We start from the raw sequence: 20,335 nt of genomic DNA, 5'->3' as shown, positions 1-20,335 counted from the left end.
GCATTAGAAAGATTACCTAGTAAGAAAAATTAAAAAATAGACTACTTACATCCAAAAGTTGAAACAAATTAATAACCATAAAGGTCCTTAATGCTTCCCAATATAGTAATAATGTCATATCATGGATTTACTTAATTACCTGATTACAATAGTTATATCACATAAAATGCAGTCTATATTTTTCCCATTTATTAAACATAGTCTAACCAAATGTCTTTTAGAGATTCATATCAATGTTACATCAAATATTTTATTTTGAATAGCAATATAAAAAGTTTACCAATAGTATGATACAAATGATTTTAATACACTTAATGGATTTAGTGAATTAATAACATTATTCATTTTAGGTATGACTTAGTAAGTGGAAGGATAAAAAAACCCCACAATTTTAAATGTAAGAAAAAAACTTGAACATGAGACAGGTTGCATATGAAAACACAAGCATATTCTTCCCCATTTTTGCTGCTAAGGTTTGAGTGATTGTGGAGGAGAATCTAGCAAATGAGAAGCACAGAGGATAATATCCAACAGGAATGGCAATATCAGTGGAAATGTCAAGTGTACTTAAGAGAAAGAAACTGAGCAACGAGAAAATACTTGCCCTTCATTTTGCCCTTTTTTGCTGTGAAAATCCATCAGAAAGAGAAAGCAGGGAAACAAAAAAAAAAAAGAGGGTAAAGCAAAGGGGGTCACAAACAATATTTTATTCAATGACTTTCTTGAATAAAAATATTGTGCATAGATCAAAGGTTCATTTATGTACAGCTGTAGTCTGGAAAAAAAAAGACATTTTTGAAGGCTGGAAGATATGTCCTGGCAATTTTACTAGATTACCCTCTCTGTACTGTGGTTATTTCAAGGGTCTGTTTTGCAAAGTGGTTAATGCAGGTGCAATACCAAAGATATCATTCTATTAATGGAAGCACTTACCAGTCATCAAGGACTCACTAGTTATCCCTCATTTGTCAAGTGAAGAACTAGCTCATGCAAAATTGCTGGTTGTTAAAAGACCATCATATCTATTAAGTGAGAGTGCAAATATAAATTTATGATATATCACAATATTCTATGAACACCCAGTCTGCAGAGGTAAAAAGAAGAACTGATAGAGAAATGAAGGAAACTGTAGTTTATTTTCAAGTCAGATATACAAGACATATATATATATTTTTTTTTTCTTAATTCTAATAGAAAAAATTTAGGTCGTTAATAATAAATGAACAGTATGCAAAGGATATGATGGTCATTTTACTTTACTAAATCTAGTCACTCAAAACAAAGATGGACAATGACTGGAAATATGCACTAGTGTTCATAATTACTCCACATTCCAAATGATGCTCATTAAAAAAAAAAAATCCATTTGAGTTACTGAGACATTAATTTGGATTATGGAAAGAAAGTTAATTGCCAAGCACAATATTATTCTGGCCAAAGGCAAAAGAAAAAATAAGTGAAAGGAAATATAAGAAAAGGAAAAGCTTACTAGCACAGAGCCATGAGTAGAGACCGTGTTGATAATTAGCATGTGAAACATTTTACACCAGCTAGCAGACCCTTAAAACGACAGCAACAGAGGACATGGCATTGCAATGATTCTATGAGCACATAGCAAGGCAGGGAAGGGTGGTGGGGACTGCCAGTGAGACTGGAGTACCTGCTCATATTCTATCCATGTAGAATATTTCTTGTTCCTTGCATGTTTGGAATGGGTTAGAATCATTGCTGTAGATTTGGTAATAACACCTACTGAAATATATAAGCCTTGGCTATTCCAAAATCTAGACGTATTTAAACATCTGAGACTAGGAGATAACAAATAGACCCTGACGTGGCTTTCACAGTACTTACATCTGGCCTGAGTTATTGTCTCTTCTATTTTGGCTTTTATATAGTAAAAACTGTAGGTTGGTAATACCAAGGCCAAACTGCAATAGAAACAAGAGAAGCATAAACACAAACAAACAAAAATGAAACATAAAAAAAAAAAAAGACACATCAAATTCATGGGAAAATCCAAAGATCTTCCTCATGGGAAGGAAAGGACATATTACTTTGACAAGAAAATGCATTCAGCAAATTAAGTACTTAATTTTGGTCTTGCCATCCAGAGTCATCCAGCTTTCTATATTGTAGGGAATCAAGAGACACGTGGAAAATAAGCTAACAGATGCATCCATAAATTAGCTGAAGAAGGAATGTCATGAGGTCCCTACTTTATTTTCAGGTAATTGTATTACAATACTTTCAATTTTGACAAAAATAGAATACTAGGAGTATTTTTAAATAAAGTAAATAGATCAACCAATTGATTACTCTTCCTAATGTATTTATACTGTGTTCAAAAGTTTTATACCAAATAGATACCAGTAAAAATTACAAATGGAAGAATTATTATCATTACTAATCTGAAATGTAGTCCTTTTAGGGGTTAAATACCTACTATTTTAAAACTGATCCTTGGGCAGGTTTTCCAGTGTTCACTGGTGGGCAAATTCATATTCATTATAGCACTAATAGAGATTAGCTGCTTGTTTCATTGCTTCTTACCCAATTGTACAACTAAGAACTGTATTTATTTCAAATTCATTTACCGTGGATATTCCGAATGATTTGGTAGATTGTTATTAGACACAACAGAAAATACATCTTGAGTTGGTAGCTTATGAGAGTCACAGAGTCCCTTTAGTCTCATGGTAGATGTCCCAACTGGAGGACAGTTTCAGTGCAAATCTTGTGTCAAATTCAGAATGTTTTAGGCACAAAAAATGTCAAGCAAGTCTTTTATCAAAAATTGCCTTAATGACTGCTCAAAATGAAAGATTGTCAGGCAAGTAACATTACTCATTTTGAAATTAACAATTAATAAAACATGATGTTTTAGAACTATCAAAAGTTCAAAATATGCAATTTCTAATAATACAACTGCATATGTGTAAAATTATTCTACTCTCATACTAGCTAACACCCATATGCAGGACATAACTAATGATCCTATATCCCTAGTTGCAGTTGTAAGTGACTTTTGCTATGCTCTGAATACAGAAGGGAAAATTGTAAGCTAAAAGTATACAAAATGAGGATATCTCTAAGAGGTCCAACATAACCACTTTCAAAAAGCAGAACTTCATTAATATGACCCATTGAGTCATTAACATACATTATTAATATTTATTCCAAATTTTAGTAATACACAGGAAAAGGTGAGCATTCTAGGCTTTTGAGCATTTTTTTTGGCACTTCCAGATCCTTGAAGTCATTCAAATCTCATGCATCTCCAGTTTTGGAAAATCCAAACTGTAATCTCATTTGTGTCAGTTGCGGACAATATGGAGTAAGACTAAGTATAAAATTTCAGATTTTCCTTCTTATCAATATAAATATTAAAATTTTTCCTTGTGAAAAGGAAAAAAAAATTCAAGGGCCTACTTGCTTAAATTTATGCAGTAAAGATAGCAAAATGAGTGGATGTTCGTTACCTCTGATTCCCAAATCTTTCACTATTGTTAAGTAATTCATAAGACTTTCCTTATAGGAAAAGGGCAGGGAAATAAAATGTTATGTAGATTTCATGAAAATTTCTATATTCATTACATAGGTAACTTCAAGTGGAGGCAGGGATTAAAATTAACATAAGCACTGTAATCAGTCTGAAAGCAAGATGACCTTTCATGATTCACTTGCCATTTAGAAAATGTAGAGTGGAATTACTAAGCATTTGAAGATTGTCTCCTGCAAATTCCTCTCAAGGGAAATTAGGACATTTTTATTGCTCTATCAGCCTTATTGCTAAGAGAAACTTCTAATTAAAATCAATAACTTCATATCATGTGACTGCTATAGTGTCACTCTGCGAGCTTGGGTTACGTCTCATGTACCACAAAACAGTGTGGAAATCCCAGGGAACACCACAAATGTTTTGAAACTGGCATATCAAATATACATTTTATTGGCCCGGAAGACTAATGATGTTATCCGAAGCCACAATCCTTTCTATAGAAAAAGAGTTATACTTTATTTCCAACTCAAGTCAACAGTTATTTCTTCCACAGAGAACCAGATAAGATCTTTACCAACATTCAGAGACAATGGTGCTGTCATACACAGTGCTTGCTGTCTCTCTCCGTATAAACCCAACAGACCACAACAGCTTTATTTCCTCTTGGAGATTCAAGTTCAATAATTTAGCAAGTGGCCACCAGATGGATGGTAGAGTCCATGCCATGTTTATGTGCCCCATAAATATAATTAACGGAGTTAAATAGAATACCACACACTTTTCAACAATGTCATCTATCTCAAAGTAAAGTCCATTTAAAAAGAGAAACCTTTCTATTAAAACAATTAAATTACTGTAATTCAAAAGATGGTACCTAAGTTGGATCAAAGTTTAATGGAGTCAGAAATCACCTTTCTGAAATTTGGTATCTCATTTATTAAGTCAAAACATATGTTTTGTTCAACTCAGATGTGATATTTTGTTTTAAATTCTTACTTGTGAATTTGTCTATAAATTCAGGGAAGTGTTTATAATGGGAGTAGGTTCAATTTAGCCCAGAACTACAGACTTGGGAAAGAATGTGTGAGGAAAACATGCCAAGGTAAGAGAATCAGGGCCTTTTAAAGAAAAATGAAAAATGTATGATAATGGAAATAACAGAAGTGACATGGCAGACAGTTTAGGATAGAAATGTGTGATATGAATATCAGCCTTGGAAGTCTAAATTTTATATTTTGTGAACAGGGAATGACAATGAATTTGAGGAAACATTAATCTGCCCACACTCTAATATTCCTGAGTGTGTGAGGGAAAGAGGTTAGAGTATAGAAGCCAGTTGTGAGACAATTACACCTTTAGCCAGGGTATAACAAGAATTTTAAATACCCCCAAAGTGTCCTTATCACAGCAATAGAACCAACCACTGTGGCTGCCTCATTGTCAGGGACAATGCAGTGTTCCTAATGCAGAGCTGGTTCATCTGATGCACAGAGCACTGTGCACACTCTTACACAGGGCACCCAGTACTCTGCGTTATAATGAAAGCCTCTCCCAGGAGACGGGCTCCTCACTGCCTTCTCCACACCTTTTGGTGAATTTATCCAAAAATGGAAAAAATGGCAATAATCAGGAAAGAGGGAGGAAAAAGAATGACTTGGGTATGTGTATAAAGATTGTGTAAATGTAAAGAGATGCCTAGATAAAAATTAGAGAGGAATGAGTAGATTGAAATAAGTAAAATAATTAAAACAGTCATCCTGATGTTTCTCAATAAATCCTAAAACATGTCCAAACCAAGAAAAGGAAGAAGGACTAGAATGTAGCATGTGAAGACATTAATATATATGTTCTTCTCTTCTGTATCTGCTTTACCCAACCATCGTAGGAACAAAAGAGTCAGGTTCCTATGATACCAACATGCAGTGCTAGAAATATCCTCAGTACTCTAGGTTTCCCTAAAAGGTTATGTGTATGTTCTGAGGAGTTGGAATCAAAAGGCATATGAAAAGAAACAGTTGAGGTCACCACAGCCTATTAGTTAGGATACATGTTAACTGTACAGAAATATGTCACAAAAGAGACTTCCATGCTTGATTATTGCAATGAAAGTTTTGGACATATGAGTCTGACAGGATGAGACACTGAAAATTTCTCCAATTAAATTTTTTGTCAACTTCAAATTGAAACTCGTCAATTCTGTACATATGTATAGTATGCCTACCATATGCCACTGTGTGAGAGCTAATGATTCAGAAGAAAGTGATGCAGCTAAAAGTCCCTGCCCTCTTAGAACTTGGCAGTAAGAGAAGAAAAGCGAGAATCAAGCATATCATCATGTGTATGACTCATGCATATATGCCGGTCATAGGGTTATGGAAAACACAGGGAAGAAGAGGGGCACGTGGGCACATGAAATGCGGTGAGGCAGTTACTATTTTAATTAGGATGGTTGGAAAAGGACTTTCTGAGGAAATGAAAAGTAAGCAAGAACATGAAGATGAGGAAAAGAGCATGTGGCTGTCTAGGAAAAATCATGTTGGGGAGAAGTCACTTCAGGAACAAAAGCTGTGAGACAGAGAGTACAGGGTTTATGAGGAGTGGCAGGAGGGGACAATGTGGCTTAACCAGAGAGTGTTCAGTGGATAATCTAAGGGAGATTCAGAGAGGTGGGGTGAGTGAGGTCCATGGTTTAGGCCACCATAACAGACTGGCAGATATGCCAAGTGAGACAGCAAGTTATTGGGAGGTTTGGAGTAGAGTGCAATAGAATTCAGGGGCTAAGCTCACTCTTCCTAGTGTGTTGGGAATATGAACGGGAACAAAAGTGGAGCACCAGATGTAAGCAGCCATGTACTGCCAAGGGAACAGGAGGGAGTTCTCTCCATTTCCATTTTTCTCACTAAAGTGGGAAGCAAAGACACCACCCAAGAGAAAATAGATGATGAGTGTTATGCGTTTGAAGAAAGAGAAAAAACTGTCAATAATCATCTATAAGCACCCTATATTTCCTGGATTATTGAGAAACCCAGATATTACGAAGGCCCACTTAAGGGTACAGTTCACCAATTTTAGGTGATATGGGTTTGTACTTTGCTTCAACCATTTTTAGTAAAGTGTGGTTATAATTTGGATTTAACCAGAATTAGTATTTTGCCAAACTTGAATGTAGTTGATGAAGGAACCTCAGGTGCAGTGTGTGCAAGACAGTGAACATAGGATCCAAGGAATTTTGGCTAAATAAAGAGGGTCACAAGGACTTGAAGGGGGTGAGACAATGAAAAGAGAGAAGGAATTGGTGGATTTCTTATCTCAATTGAGTCAAAGGATTGTAGTTATTGGGCTACCTGTGAGAGCAGATGGAAATTGAGAAAGTATTAATCAAAGGTTGGATGAAGAAATCTCCATTTAAGTATGAAGGAGTTGCAGATGACACTGAAAGAGTTGTGGAACATGACTTTGGAGTAGGTAGGTACAGCAGGGGGATGACAAGATCAGTAGAGGCAAGAGGTAAAAAATAAAAAATGGGAAATTGGGCACTAGAAAATTCATCTATATTGATAGTACTTGAAATGTAGCCCATAGACCTATTACTAGCCCATGAACATAAAAATACTGAAATTTAAAGTAAACATTTAGGAAATTTTATAGCAATTTGAAAGACTAACTTTATGTCTGTGGAATTTAATAATAAATTTCCAGCTTGTGTTCTTAATCTGCTTTAAATTTTTTATTTTACTTTATACCAGTGTTGGTATGTTATAAATAATTTGAAAAATACTGATGGATGTGAATGTAGGAGAGAGTGACAGTGAGACAATCTTATAGGAAGAAGAGGGAGACAACTGCTAAACAGAGAAAGGTGGATAGTGTGGTCTGGTAACATTAAATGCAAAGATGGGAATTCTTTTTAATGAGAAAGAAAAGAGAGAAGGAGTAACAAGAAGGATGTACTCATATAAGCCTCAGTATTATGAGGATGTGGGAAGCTGGACCACAGAGAAAACAGTGAGCCGAGAGGAGAATTAAAGCAAGAAAGTGGAGAGAGGGAGGAATCTTCCAAGAGATGATCAGGAATTAGGCTATTCAATTCTCCAAGGCTCAGCTAATGGGACAAATCCTGATATTACTGAACCACTATTCAGTAGGAGCAAATTACATCAACTAAGCCTTCTATAACAGATGCTATGAGGAGAAAATAAGCTTTACTTTTAGGTTAATTTGCAACTTAAATGCAAGTAAAATAAGCAAAATGATAAAAGAGTAAGTCAATGGAAGTGACAGCTATAAAATATTATGGGGATTCTGTCAACATTTATTACTGATGTGATTGTATAAAAATACAGATTTATAACATGCATTTTTATTTATAAATTTTATATTGCTAGCTTTTCGCATTTTTTCAATTTAAAAATCAGGTGTTATAATTTTTATGTTGGAGAGAGTAATTGTCTATTGGAAATCGTATTGAAAATAGCTTATGAAAATGCAAAGACAATATTCGTCCACTGAAAGTGTGGCTACTAAAAGCTAGAAAAAGACATTGAACACCCTTTTCCACAATAGACATATAAATTTAATTAATTACCTGTAATCTGTGCCATTGACAGGTGTCCATGTGTATGTCCTGTTTCCTTTATCAATATATCTCTAGAAAAAAGTTTGACTTGGTTATTATCAACTCATATCTACATGAATTCATAGGAAGAATGGAGCAGTAATTAATACTTTTACATTCTGCGGTCATTCCATAGCTTTATGATGCACTCTCTCCTATATTTACTTATTCCATCATTTGAGGTGTGTTTGAGAGAAGAGTAAAATTTTAGAACAGAAATAAGTATCCAAATGATACATTTTAAGGAGTTAAAAGCATTAGATCTTAACAGTTTATGCCAAAGTACTATCTAGAAACCTTGAAAACATTTTTCTGAAAAACAAAGTTTAATAATGAAAAACACAATGATTCAGATATTTTCATTTTAGAGTATGTTTAAGAGTGACTGGCAATATCAGGAAGTGAATGCTATCAGTGTGTCTAGATCCAAATTAGTATATATTACTTTTCTTATTAAGTCTTTCTTATGGCCTTTTTATGGTTTGCTAAGAGGCTAATTACTTGATGTCACTGAAGGTTAGGAAGACACCTAAATCCACTAGGGAAAGGAAATGCAGAGTTAAATAACTTCATGGATATAGAATCTTTAATACGTAGCTAGTGAGTAATAGTACAATTCTCAATCTTTCTTCTTGACTTTTAATTTTGCCAGTTACCTCCAGCTTTATTATCCTCACCATATCAAAAAATTTGTGGGAGCGTTATTCAGCATGAGGCACTGTGCTAAACACCTTACTGTCATTTGTCTCATTTACTCAAACCCCAGGAACAGATCTTATTTCCTATAATTCATTGATCAAGAAATAAGCCTTAAGAAGAAGATAAGGCACTTAAATTTGTAAGCTTAAGAAAAATGTCTGAGGTCAAACCCACTTTCATAACAACTATTTAATTTTGCTTTTATACATCAAACACTCCTATTGCTCTGTGTGTGTGTGTGTGTGTGTGTGTGTGTGTGTGTGTGTGTGTGTGTGTGTGTGTGTGTGTGTGTGTGCGTAAACAGGTGCACATGTGTGTGGAGGTGTATGTATGGTGGATGGGGGGATGGGTGGACAGGATTGATGAGGATGTTTTGAATGAGTGAAATTCCTAGAAGAATTTAAATGACAGTATGTATTTATTTGCTACTACTCTATAAAAAACATGGCAGACAATATCAGATTAGGGAAATAAAAATATGAAATCATTTTTCAATATTAATACCAGAAATTGTTGTAATCTTGTTCAGTGTTCAATTTTAACAATTAGACAAATTAAAGCATGCTTGGTATCTAATTTTAGTCACAAAACCTTTTCCCAACTTTGTACTAACCTTTTCAATATCCTTTGAAAAGCTAATTTGATAATATTCAATTTCAATATTTTCAGTCAACTTCTGCATGAAATGGTACAAATGTAGTCTTGTTTTACTTCAAGCGTATGGTTGAAAACAAAGGACTACTGATAGAGTACAAATAATAATAATAAACTATTTTCAGATTCAGACAAGTCAGACTTAATTGGACATAAATTTAAGCAAAAATGTTAAATTGTTTTAAATTTATTTCCTTAATAACATTAAAATGTACAGTAATGATATAAAATGAGAGTTGACATCTGTACATTAAATTTCTGATTACTTATATGATTTCTTATTTATTCCATATATTTAATTTTTTTGCAGAATAGCTGGATTCTTGAAAGATATGACTTTGAAGAAAATGTTTACAAATTAAGACAAATTTCGGTAAAAACTATTCAATAAATCAGATGAGAAAAAAGGCTCTGTGAGAAACATTTCATATATGAGGAATTTTAAACTATTTGCAACTCATAATGCCAGACATTTTGAGATGTGCTGTGTTACCCATCTCACAAAGATGGAGAATGGTGTAAAGAAAAGTTACATGATATCCTATAATGAAAGAGAATGAAATTCACAGTCACTTCTCAGCTGATGTAATCATTCACAAAATAAACAAATTTTCTTTAACTGAAAACACAAATATACATGGAAATCTGGAGGGGCAGTTATATTGTAATTGAAGGTTAGCAGCTAGATCTACTCGTAATTGTGCATTCAAGAAAAAAATTTCAAAACTTCAAAGACAGAAAAATGTAATTTATAAGTGGATATTAGTCAAAGAAAGGAATCTGCAATAAATTGAGGGAGGGAAAATATCAGGGTGAGTAAATAGAAAGAAAATAACTTAGTAAGCTGAGAAAAGAATGTGTAGGTCAGAGTTCCTATACAACATAGAGAAGTTGGCAGTACTGTTGAGTAGTTTACATCCTTCCTGCAGGGAATGAAAGGGCAAAGAGTTCTGCTGAAGTCTAAGTAAATACTGAGTAGATACTTCAATAAAGACTGAAGTTTATATATACCCCTCATGCTCTGGTAAGTGGGACTCAATGATATAAAAATGAGAAAAGCCATGTACTAATGAAGGACCACATTTACAACCTATGTCCATCTTAGGAAACATCTGCTGAGGAATTTGGAAGAATTTGGGAGACAAGTATGAGATTTTGAGGGAAAGGACATAATTTATATATAAAAGCTTAAATTAAAGTTCCAGGCACAAAAGCCTCTGAGTCCTATATATTTTTGAAACACTCAAATATATGAATGTCTTTTTTCATTCCACATGACTGATTAATGGTTGGCTACTCCTTACCCACATATAAACATAAAGAAATATAAGTTTAGTAAATAAGTCAGTGATAGATGGGGGCAGTTGTATTAACTCATACTTTAATTTCAGATTTAAATGCAGGAAATTTATAAATAGTTAAAATGAGTTGAGTCAAATTACAAACAAGTAAATGAAAAACTAAAACACAAAACAATATACAGAATACAACAATTAGAACATCTGTATGCACAAATCATTAAATAAACAGCTCTTCAATGTTAACTTCAATTTTCATTGTTGCCAAAAACATAGCACAACATTATGTTGTGTGTTTTATTTCTTATAATGATAAAACATACATGCATAAAATATAGCTTTCAAGAATTGTTTTTAAAGAATATATTATTAAAGATAAGAGAACACAAGAAACCTACAAAAATTTTTGTAAAGAGTTGAAAATATCTTACTAAAATATTCCCCTAGTTAAGAAGGGTCTTAAAGAAAAATATTCAGTAGAGATATCCTTGTTATATAAGTAAATATACGATTAGTAGAAAGGGAAGATAAATTATCAATATCAATTATTGTTAACACATATTTTAAGAATAAAAAAAGAATTAATTTTTACCTCATCTTGAGATTTAACCAGAGTTCTGAAGGTTTTTTCTCCACTTTCTCCATCTATCATTTTATTTCGAATCTAAAGGAAAAAAACAACTACTTTATTCCAGGAACCAAACAGACCTACTGAAGTATGACTATATTTGCTTCACAAGGTTGTGCCTTATTTTGAACAGAATGAATAAAAATGGTAGACTGGTTTGACTATTAGTTGCAGTTGTTCTCTGGAATTACTTTTTAAAGCTGTCATACTCTGATCATTTTACATCATTTTAAAATACAATAAATGAATTTTTTCCAATGAGATAAATTTTTTTCAATGAAGCAATACTTTTTGATACATAATTAGTAAAAAAAAAAAGTAATTAGCTGCCTTATGGGCTGGCTACATTTATAAGAAAAGTTCTCAATGAGAAAGAGAAATGTATATGCAGTTATAGAATTAGCATGTAATATGGAATATTTCAAATTTCAACCTCACCCAAATTATCAGTTTAATGTGAGAAAAAATTTTTTCTTTTTATTTATGCATTGTAATTATACAGGACAATGGTATTTGTTACATATTTGTACTGGTACATTATACCAGTATAATTCTGTCCATTTTATTTCCCAGTACTTTCTTATCCTTTTTCAGATTTTATTTGTCATCTCTGGCAGTACAAATATAGTATAAGCAAGGGACAGAGGGAATTATAAAGATCTATTAGGATTTAATAAAACATAGTTTAGCCTTCTTATAGACAATTTCCCAAATTATAAGAAATGAACTAGGTCACATTAATTCACAAAGTATTTGTCTATTAGAAGTTCTCAACATTTTCTTTAGCTTATTTTTCATTTTCTATAACTCACCAGACATTTACATTTGGCTTTTGGTAACTACAGATGTCAAGTGAACAAACTTGGTGTGATAAAAAATAATTTAAATGTGAAGAGTATGTGATTAGTAATTTAGTTAAAATAGTTGGGGTCTGAAAAACATCAAAAGGAAGAGCAGATAGCAGCTCCTTAGGTAAGCTAAATGTCCATCGAGGCTCAAAAATAATAAAGACTTGACCACAAATATTCAATAGCCAATGAAAACATCCCAGCTCTGTGCCACAGCCTAGGATAATCAGAGTTAAATCTTATGGTTGTGTAATGAGGGAGTAAATGTATAAAGAGAAGTCAATCAAATACAAATTATGCCTTGACAAATTATAAAAGAAATATAGTAACTTTTGCATAGATGAAAGGAGGAGTTAATCCATCTGGAAAAAAACTCAAAACCTGTGTTCTGGGGTGCAAGAGCCTGCTCCTGCAACTTACTGAGTAACTTTTACAGTTACTGTATAACTTCTGTATACTGAAAAGGTATTGTCAGTGCATGGATATAATAAAAATGATCAATACCTATTTCACAGGCTCTTGAAAATCCACGACTGATAACATGTACTTAATGTTATTTTTTACTATTAAACTGATTATTGTTATGTTAAACCCTCTCAGAGGAAGTGACCTGTGATTTTAGTTTTGAAATAGAAAAGAAATTTGCTGAGTAAAATGTGGTAAGACAAACATGGCAGCTGCTCATATTTTCCTCATGTGGTCAGGTGGCTGGATGCCTCCCAACTTTTCTTTCAACAGTATGGTAACATCCATTTGTATGATTTGTATTGAATTTGTGTCATTTTTGTATTGAAAAAGTTAAAATACCTCTATCTTTGAAAGGAGAAAAAAATTTAGGTCATACCCAACTTGAAATACTTAGACCTTCTCATATCATCTTTTGGATGAAGAGAAGACAGGACCTAGAAAATTTACAGACAAAGGACATTCATCTTTGTGTGTATAGTACCTAAGAGACAGCCTAACACAACACAGTTACTTGATAGATACTTGAGACATGGAAGAAGTAAAGTAGTGACCTGAGGTCTGTCTTTGTCCTGTTGATGACACTCACCTCTACTTTAATATCATTCTCTAACTCTGCGTCAAGGAAATCCAATGTGACAGGCTCCTGAGATTTGGGGTTCTACACAGAAGACAATAATAACTTATTAAATATGAGATCATAAAATGATGCTGTGTACAGAGTAATTTAATGGATATTTGAAGATTAAATTGATTCTGTAAAAATCACTTACCCAAGATACATTAATAATTGTATACAGGTATCTTCTTTTATATGTACATGAAACTATTTCATGATTAAATGTACATGAAAGTAGACAGAGCTAGAGACTGAACTTTAAGTGAAGCAAATTGTAATTAATCATCAAATGAAAACAGCCTCATTCCAAGTGCTGTATTATACACTGCATTTTTTATAATCACAAGCCTATGGGAATATGACTTTGAAGATCCACTCACAACTTTCTTTCCTTTAATTAGAATGACAAAGTGAAAAATATAACAATGTGGCAATAAAACAAAGGCAATATGTAAACATCTGAGCTGTAATTCAGATAAAGAAAGAAACTGTGTAAGGAAAAAATATTTTTAAACTAGTTTGGATTTTCTAAGTAAAACAAATTCTATGAGACCTATTCTTCCTTCTGAGTATGTATAAGGAAAATGTATAAGGAAAAGATGTAAATTAGTTTTGTATATATGAATCTCAGAAATTTTATAGTTTAATAATTCAAATTATTAGGATTATATATGAAAATCTGTGGTCAAGTCACAAAGACTTTAACAAAGATTAGCTATTTTAATTAAAGTTTAACTAGAATACTAATCCTGCTGTAACTAAATACTATTTCCTGATTTAACATCTTGCTGATGCATAATAAATAAGTTCACTGTGGAATAAAATTATTTATTTATATATATAATTATATGAGACTATTAGTCTGGCAAAATTGCATCACATGACATAATTTTAATTTCACAATCACATATTGAAGATTTGTTGAACTAAATAAAAGCATTCCTTTAAAACACCTGCTAAGTGAAGTAACTTGCCATAGTTGAATTTCAAAGTTCACTAGAACAATAAATCATGATATATTTTATAAATGCAAAATTTTAGAAACTAGATTTTAAATGTTTATTAAACTAAACATTATCCAAACCTAAGAGTTAATTAGATATTAAATGCATGCTGCTCTGGATTAATGTGAGGTCACTGGATTCTTAGTAATTATCGGTCTCCTTTTTCAACATCACTATTAGAAACACCACTTTAGGAGAGTAGACTTCCCAAGACAAAAGCAACAAAAAAAAGGAATAAAAATTAAGCATATCTTATCTGGATATGAACTAACAGCATACATGATATTTAAAAAAAAATTCTTTTAGTTGATGGACCTTTATTTATTTTTTATCTATATGCAGTACTGAGAATCAAACTCAGTGCCTCACACACACACGGCAATTGCTCTACCACTGTGCCACAACCCCAGCCTCTACGTGGTATATTTTTATAATTATGATAAAAATGCTATCAAGGAGTAATTCCATTTAAATAATGATAATTTTTGATTCTCTAGGTTTTTGATAAAGGCAAATAAAAAAAAGATACTCTCACCTGTATCTTTTTTTAACTGAACTATATTCATGGCTTAAGAACTCTTCAACTATAATCAGAAGGTTCTATAATACTAAAAGTATAAGTATTTGATTTTCTGTTTGTTTGTTTTGTTTTTGGTATAGGAATTGAACCCAGGGTCACTTAACCACTGACTCACATCCCCAGACTTTTTTTTTTTTTTTTTTTTTGGAAACAGGGTCTCTTTGAGTTGCTCAGAGCTTCTCCAACTTGTTGAGGCTGGCTTTGAACTTTCAATCCTTCTGCCTCAGCCTCCTGAGCGGCTGGGACTATAGGAGTACACCACTGTGCCTGGCCAGAATTTGATTTTTTGAAGGAGAAAAATACCATCATTTGGAAGGCATGGTTTTGCTTTAGAAGCAAATAAATATTCCATAAGAAGAAAATGAAACATATAGAATAAGAAGAAAATAAAAGACAATACTGACAAGCCTTCAAATCTGTGGTTAAGAAGATGAGCTGAGCACAATGGTGGACACCTGTCAACCCAGTGATTCAGCAGACTGAGGCAGGAGGACCTAAGGTTTAAGGTCAGTCTCACAACTCCCTGACTCACCCTAAGCAACTTAGTGAGACTATGCCTAAGGAAAAAAAGAAAAAAAAAAAAAGAGTTGGGGACGTAGTGCCTATGAGTTCAATTCTCAGTACCTAGTTTCAAAAAAAAAAAGTAATAAAAAGAAACCTAGAAAGCCCCTAATGAAAGGACACTGTAAATCTAATATTTCAAAATCGCTTATGTAAATTCCCATGGAAAAAAGCATCCTCACACACCCTCAAATCAGCATTAAAATTTTAACAAACTCAATGCAAAACAAAGTCAAAATAATCAAAACGATAAAATGAAAACAGAAAAAAAGAATATTTATCTTACATGCAATGGGCAATGCATAGAATGACCAGACCCAAACAGCATGCAGGGAGGAGGCATTATCAGGAAGATTTGGCAATATGAAGATCATGTCCCAATCCAACATATAAAGACAGAGAAGAAAATGAAATCATAACAGAAAAATATCAATGCATCACTTGTATTTTTAAATGGCAATCTGGTAGACCAGATTTTAAAATGACTCATCATAGGCATAGGGACCAAAATTTTTAAATTTTCAAAATTCTAATAAGAAAACACCAAGACAGGATTAAGAATAGAAATCTGTTTGATCCTGTGGTCCCTGAATGCCCATTACTTTTGCTTATTTTAAAATATGTGACATTTCTCATTTGTAAAATTAAATATCCAGTATCAAAGCAATCACTCCTTTTGTGAAAATAAAAGGCAGGATGCATTATTAGCAAATTTCAAATTTGAAATAATTCCTAATCACTATTATTAAAATATTTCATCTTTTCAAAACATTCCTCAAGTTGAGAAGTCTTATATGGTTGCTAGATTGCCATTTCTTAGAATGAAAACAAAATAAAATAAACCATTACTCAGGATGTTTATTTTTTTATCATAATATTTACATGCAATATTTGATTTTGCTATAAAAATTAAAATTCACTAAAATGCATGATTGCAAAAAGTATAATTTAAGATAATACATAAAAATGAAACATGCAAAGAGAGTAGCAAAATATCAAGAACATCCTGCACATATTATTAATCTCTATAGATATTATAAAAGATCCAGGGATTTATATGCTACAATATCATGGAGCTCTACAGCTAGAAGGGAACTAAAAATTCTACTAGTTCAGCTCTCTGCACTTTAGAACAACCTAGGAAGCTTTAAAAATGACTTGGAGGTCCATCAGAAATTTCAAGATATGGGGCCCAGTATTAACAGATATGCTTCATTTCCCAGGTGAACTTTCTGGGCAAGGCAGAGACACTGCTTTTCATGTAAACAAACTGAAGTATTCCAGTGTTGGCCTCCAGAAGAACCGAACTCAAATTCAGTTCTATTTCACAGTTTAACAACCTCCTCTGAAATCATACCACCTCTCCATTGTAATCTGACCAACATTTTTTAAGGAAATGGTAGGCTTACACAGAAAATATTAGATAATGTTGAACTTTCTTTGAAATTTCGAAATTCTCAAAGTTGTAGAAAGTATCCTTTTATGCTGATTATTTTTAATGTGCCCAGAAATATGCATATATAAAAATAACTTTAAAGTTTTGTTGCTAGCAAAGATTTTGTAATGAGTTTGTCAGGTGCTACATATTCACACTATTTATTTGCAGTATTGGACATTTTCAATTAGCTGAAGGGAAATTAACTTCCAATCCCAAAATACACTTTTAGAAATTCAAAGAAATTTTGGCTTAAAATTTCTAGTTTATGGAAACTATCACGTGAGAATTATGTTTTTATTTGCAATTAGAAGTCAATTTTACAAGCAAATCGTTAGAATCACAAAGATTTGACACTAATTTCACAATATTTAATAACAAATTTCTTTTTTAGAAGCCATCTCATTATAAATACTCTTGATTGTTAATAATATTACATAATTTACTTAGCAATCTTTAGTTAGCCAATGCATACCCTCTACCATAATTAATAACATTTTTGTTGCAGTTTATTGATAAACAATGCTCATTTCCATCTCATGCTCTGTAAGCTTAATGTCAGGAAATGCAGTCTTAATTAAAAGCTATAAGACCAAGCTTGATCTCAACTCTGATTTAGCAAATTTGAAAGCACTGCTAAGTCTACCTTCATTCATTTACCTGAACATTGGGTCTCCTTTTTCTTAAATTAATTGTTGGTATGCCTACACCAATAGGCTGAAGCAATAAAAAAATGATAATTCATCACACTACATGTCAACATAGGTAATACTATAATCAATTGTGATCAGATATTTCCTTGGTCAAAAAGCAGCTGATACTTAGAATTCAAACTATTTGGCAAGTAGCATAGAATTAATGATGAGCTGATTTAAAAAAAAAAAAAAGTTCAAACATATTTTTAAAGAATAAAAACAGTTATCCTCATAAAAATCACTGTTTAAGCAAACCAATTTTTAATGTTCTCCTGTTTTTCCTAGAAAAATACTTAATTGGGAAGTGGTAAAGGTAGTTTGTACTACACAGTTTTGAATTTTCCCGATTTCAAAAAAATAGATTGAGAAATAGGAATTGTGAGAATTTATATGACCAGAATGTACAAGCTAGAAATATTGCTAACTTTCTCCCCCAATTCATATGTTGCAATCTGTACCTCAAAATTGATGATATAAAGGAGAGGAGGGGTGTGGGAAGCAATTAGGCTATGGAGGGGCCCATACTTCCATGGGATTAGTGACCTATGTAGAAGCCTAGCAGAGACCCCTTCTGCCATGGAGATCAGAACAAGATGGCCGTATGTAAGAAATAGGCACCCACTTACCCGTGCCTCAATCTTGCACATCTCAGTCATAAGAACTGTGAAAAGTATGTTTCTGTTTATAAACCACCAGTCTATTTTTGTTAAACATAGTAGCCTGAATGGAGAAATACTATAAGATATTGAAAAGTCTTAAGCATTTGAAATGTGTGCCTTTGTTTTCTGAAAGGATAGCCAATGTTGTATCTATTGAAGTAATGAAGAATTCAAATATAACACTGTGTACTCATTTTAGATACTGACTTCTAAAACAGATTACACTCCACTTTCTATATAATAAATATCTATCAGAATTTATCAAAATCAGATATCTTATAAATAGACCCAAACTGGGCATTTTAATGAAACAAAATGGTAGAAATAAAAAATTCACTTAGGGATAAACCAGGAGACATTTCTATTTTTAAGACTGTGGTAATAATGTTACAGTACATATTGGGAAAAAAACAATGTGTTAGAAAATTAGATATACGAAAACTTGATAGCTACTTTATTTACTGATAGTTGGGGCTTTTAAAAGGACATTTGCCCTAACTTCTATAACATTATACCAAAATAGTTTGAAATAAGATTAAAGTATTAGAAAGAAAACATAAAAGACACCAAATCAGGAATATCTGCTTAACATTAGGCTTTCGTCTTGTTAATTAATAACTGGTATTATGGATATAGCTTTATTTTCCTTCATTTGTATTGATGAATTTCTGATAAAAGAAATAAGATTAATTTTGTTATACTATCTGTTACTACATTGGTTCTCTGTATTTCTCAATTTCTACAACATCCATACTATATAGTTTCTTTTATGAAGTTCTTATATCAATCTGTACAACATGCACTATTACTTACAAAGTAGAAATCATAATATTTATCCTGCTAATGGTAAGAATTCACAAGCATATTTAATTCACAAGTTTCAGAAAATAGAGTATGTTGACTTTTCAGACTTGTGTCTTTTTTCATAGTTTCCTAAAACAGTATTTTAAAAAATACCTTACTGTTGCATGCTTATTTTTAATAAAATCCAGTGCAAAAATATGAGAAGCTAATTTGTGAGCTGGAAGGAAAAAGTCAACTAGCTTTTAATGAAAGTCTTATAAAATACATATTTTTTGTAATTTTGAATTTTAGTGTATTGATTATTCCAAATATGAGCTGAATATCTATTAACATCATTCAAATGGTGATAAAATACCTTCTATATAAATATCGGTCTTCAGGAGAATGTAGAAGAAGGGAAAACCTTTTTCAAATTGTTACCTCCTTTACACTATGAAAACTAGAACCTAAATTGTCATTTGCATATCTTTACTATTCATCCACTATTCTTATTCTTATTATTTGGTCTATGATATATTTTAATTCCTTTGGGAAAGGTTAAGGTCTACAATCAGAAAAATTGGGACTCTTTGTACCCCTGAGCACATTTTATTTTTATTGCTTTTAGATTACTTTAGTTAAGATATAATTTGAAATACATTTGTTATATGAAGTCCAAGTAATAATATTGCAAAAGTTTAAACAGTTTTTTGAGATTTAGAAAGTTAAATAGAAAGTTAAATAATTCTAAACTATAATAACAAAAACCACAGGATAGTTACCAAGTTCTAAAAAATGATAGAGGGGTTTAAATGACATACTTATAAGAACTATAATGATTTAATAAAACAAAGAAGTATTATTATAAACTTCTACAAAAAGAATATGTTTAAACATGGTATAGGATGCTCAATGGCTATATATGCTTAGCAAATATTTATATCATAATGGATTTCACATGGAAATAAATTCCAAAGTGAGAAGAAATAAAATAGAAACATTAAGTATGTATTAACATATTAAAATAAATCATTACATTTAAAAGGTAATATATGTAACTCAATATCAATTTTTCTTATTGTTGTTTTGAATATTTGAGTGACACAACTTCCTGTGTGTATGTGTGGGCACACCTGTGGTTACGAATCTGGGACTAATTAAACAGGGAGAAGGGGGTAACAGTCTGCAAGGTTTATAGCATCTTCAGCATTATCTTCAAATTTCACCAGTCACTTAAAGATGTTTACAAAATTTCAGTTACATAAGATTTTGTCTAATTTCATATCTAGG

General features: G+C 32.2%; 1 protein-coding gene across 13 annotated transcripts in view; it reads right to left on the bottom strand.

The window, feature by feature from the left end:
- The window catches only part of CACNA2D1 (calcium voltage-gated channel auxiliary subunit alpha2delta 1), a 455,544-nt gene that overhangs the window by 37,221 nt on the left and 397,988 nt on the right, over positions 1-20,335 (bottom strand). For 3 of the 13 annotated variants that reach the window (XM_079151110.1, XM_079151106.1, XM_079151114.1), the window contains 6 exons: positions 17,569-17,625; positions 13,299-13,370; positions 11,361-11,432; positions 8,088-8,149; positions 1,855-1,931; positions 605-625 (listed from right to left, as the gene is read on the bottom strand). In XM_079151110.1, coding sequence (XP_079007236.1) covers positions 605-625; positions 1,855-1,931; positions 8,088-8,149; positions 11,361-11,432; positions 13,299-13,370; positions 17,569-17,625 — 361 coding nt within the window. The remainder of the gene's footprint in view (positions 1-604; positions 626-1,854; positions 1,932-8,087; positions 8,150-11,360; positions 11,433-13,298; positions 13,371-17,568; positions 17,626-20,335) is intronic. The other 10 variants (XM_079151113.1, XM_079151118.1, XM_079151115.1 and 7 more) reach the window with 7 other exon arrangements.

The sequence above is a fragment of the Sciurus vulgaris genome (assembly GCF_902686455.1).
Source record: "Sciurus vulgaris genome assembly, chromosome: 8".
Lineage (NCBI taxonomy): Eukaryota > Metazoa > Chordata > Mammalia > Rodentia > Sciuridae > Sciurus > Sciurus vulgaris.
The sequence above is the reverse complement of the archived record's forward strand: the minus strand, read 5'-3'. Positions and strand labels throughout refer to the sequence as shown.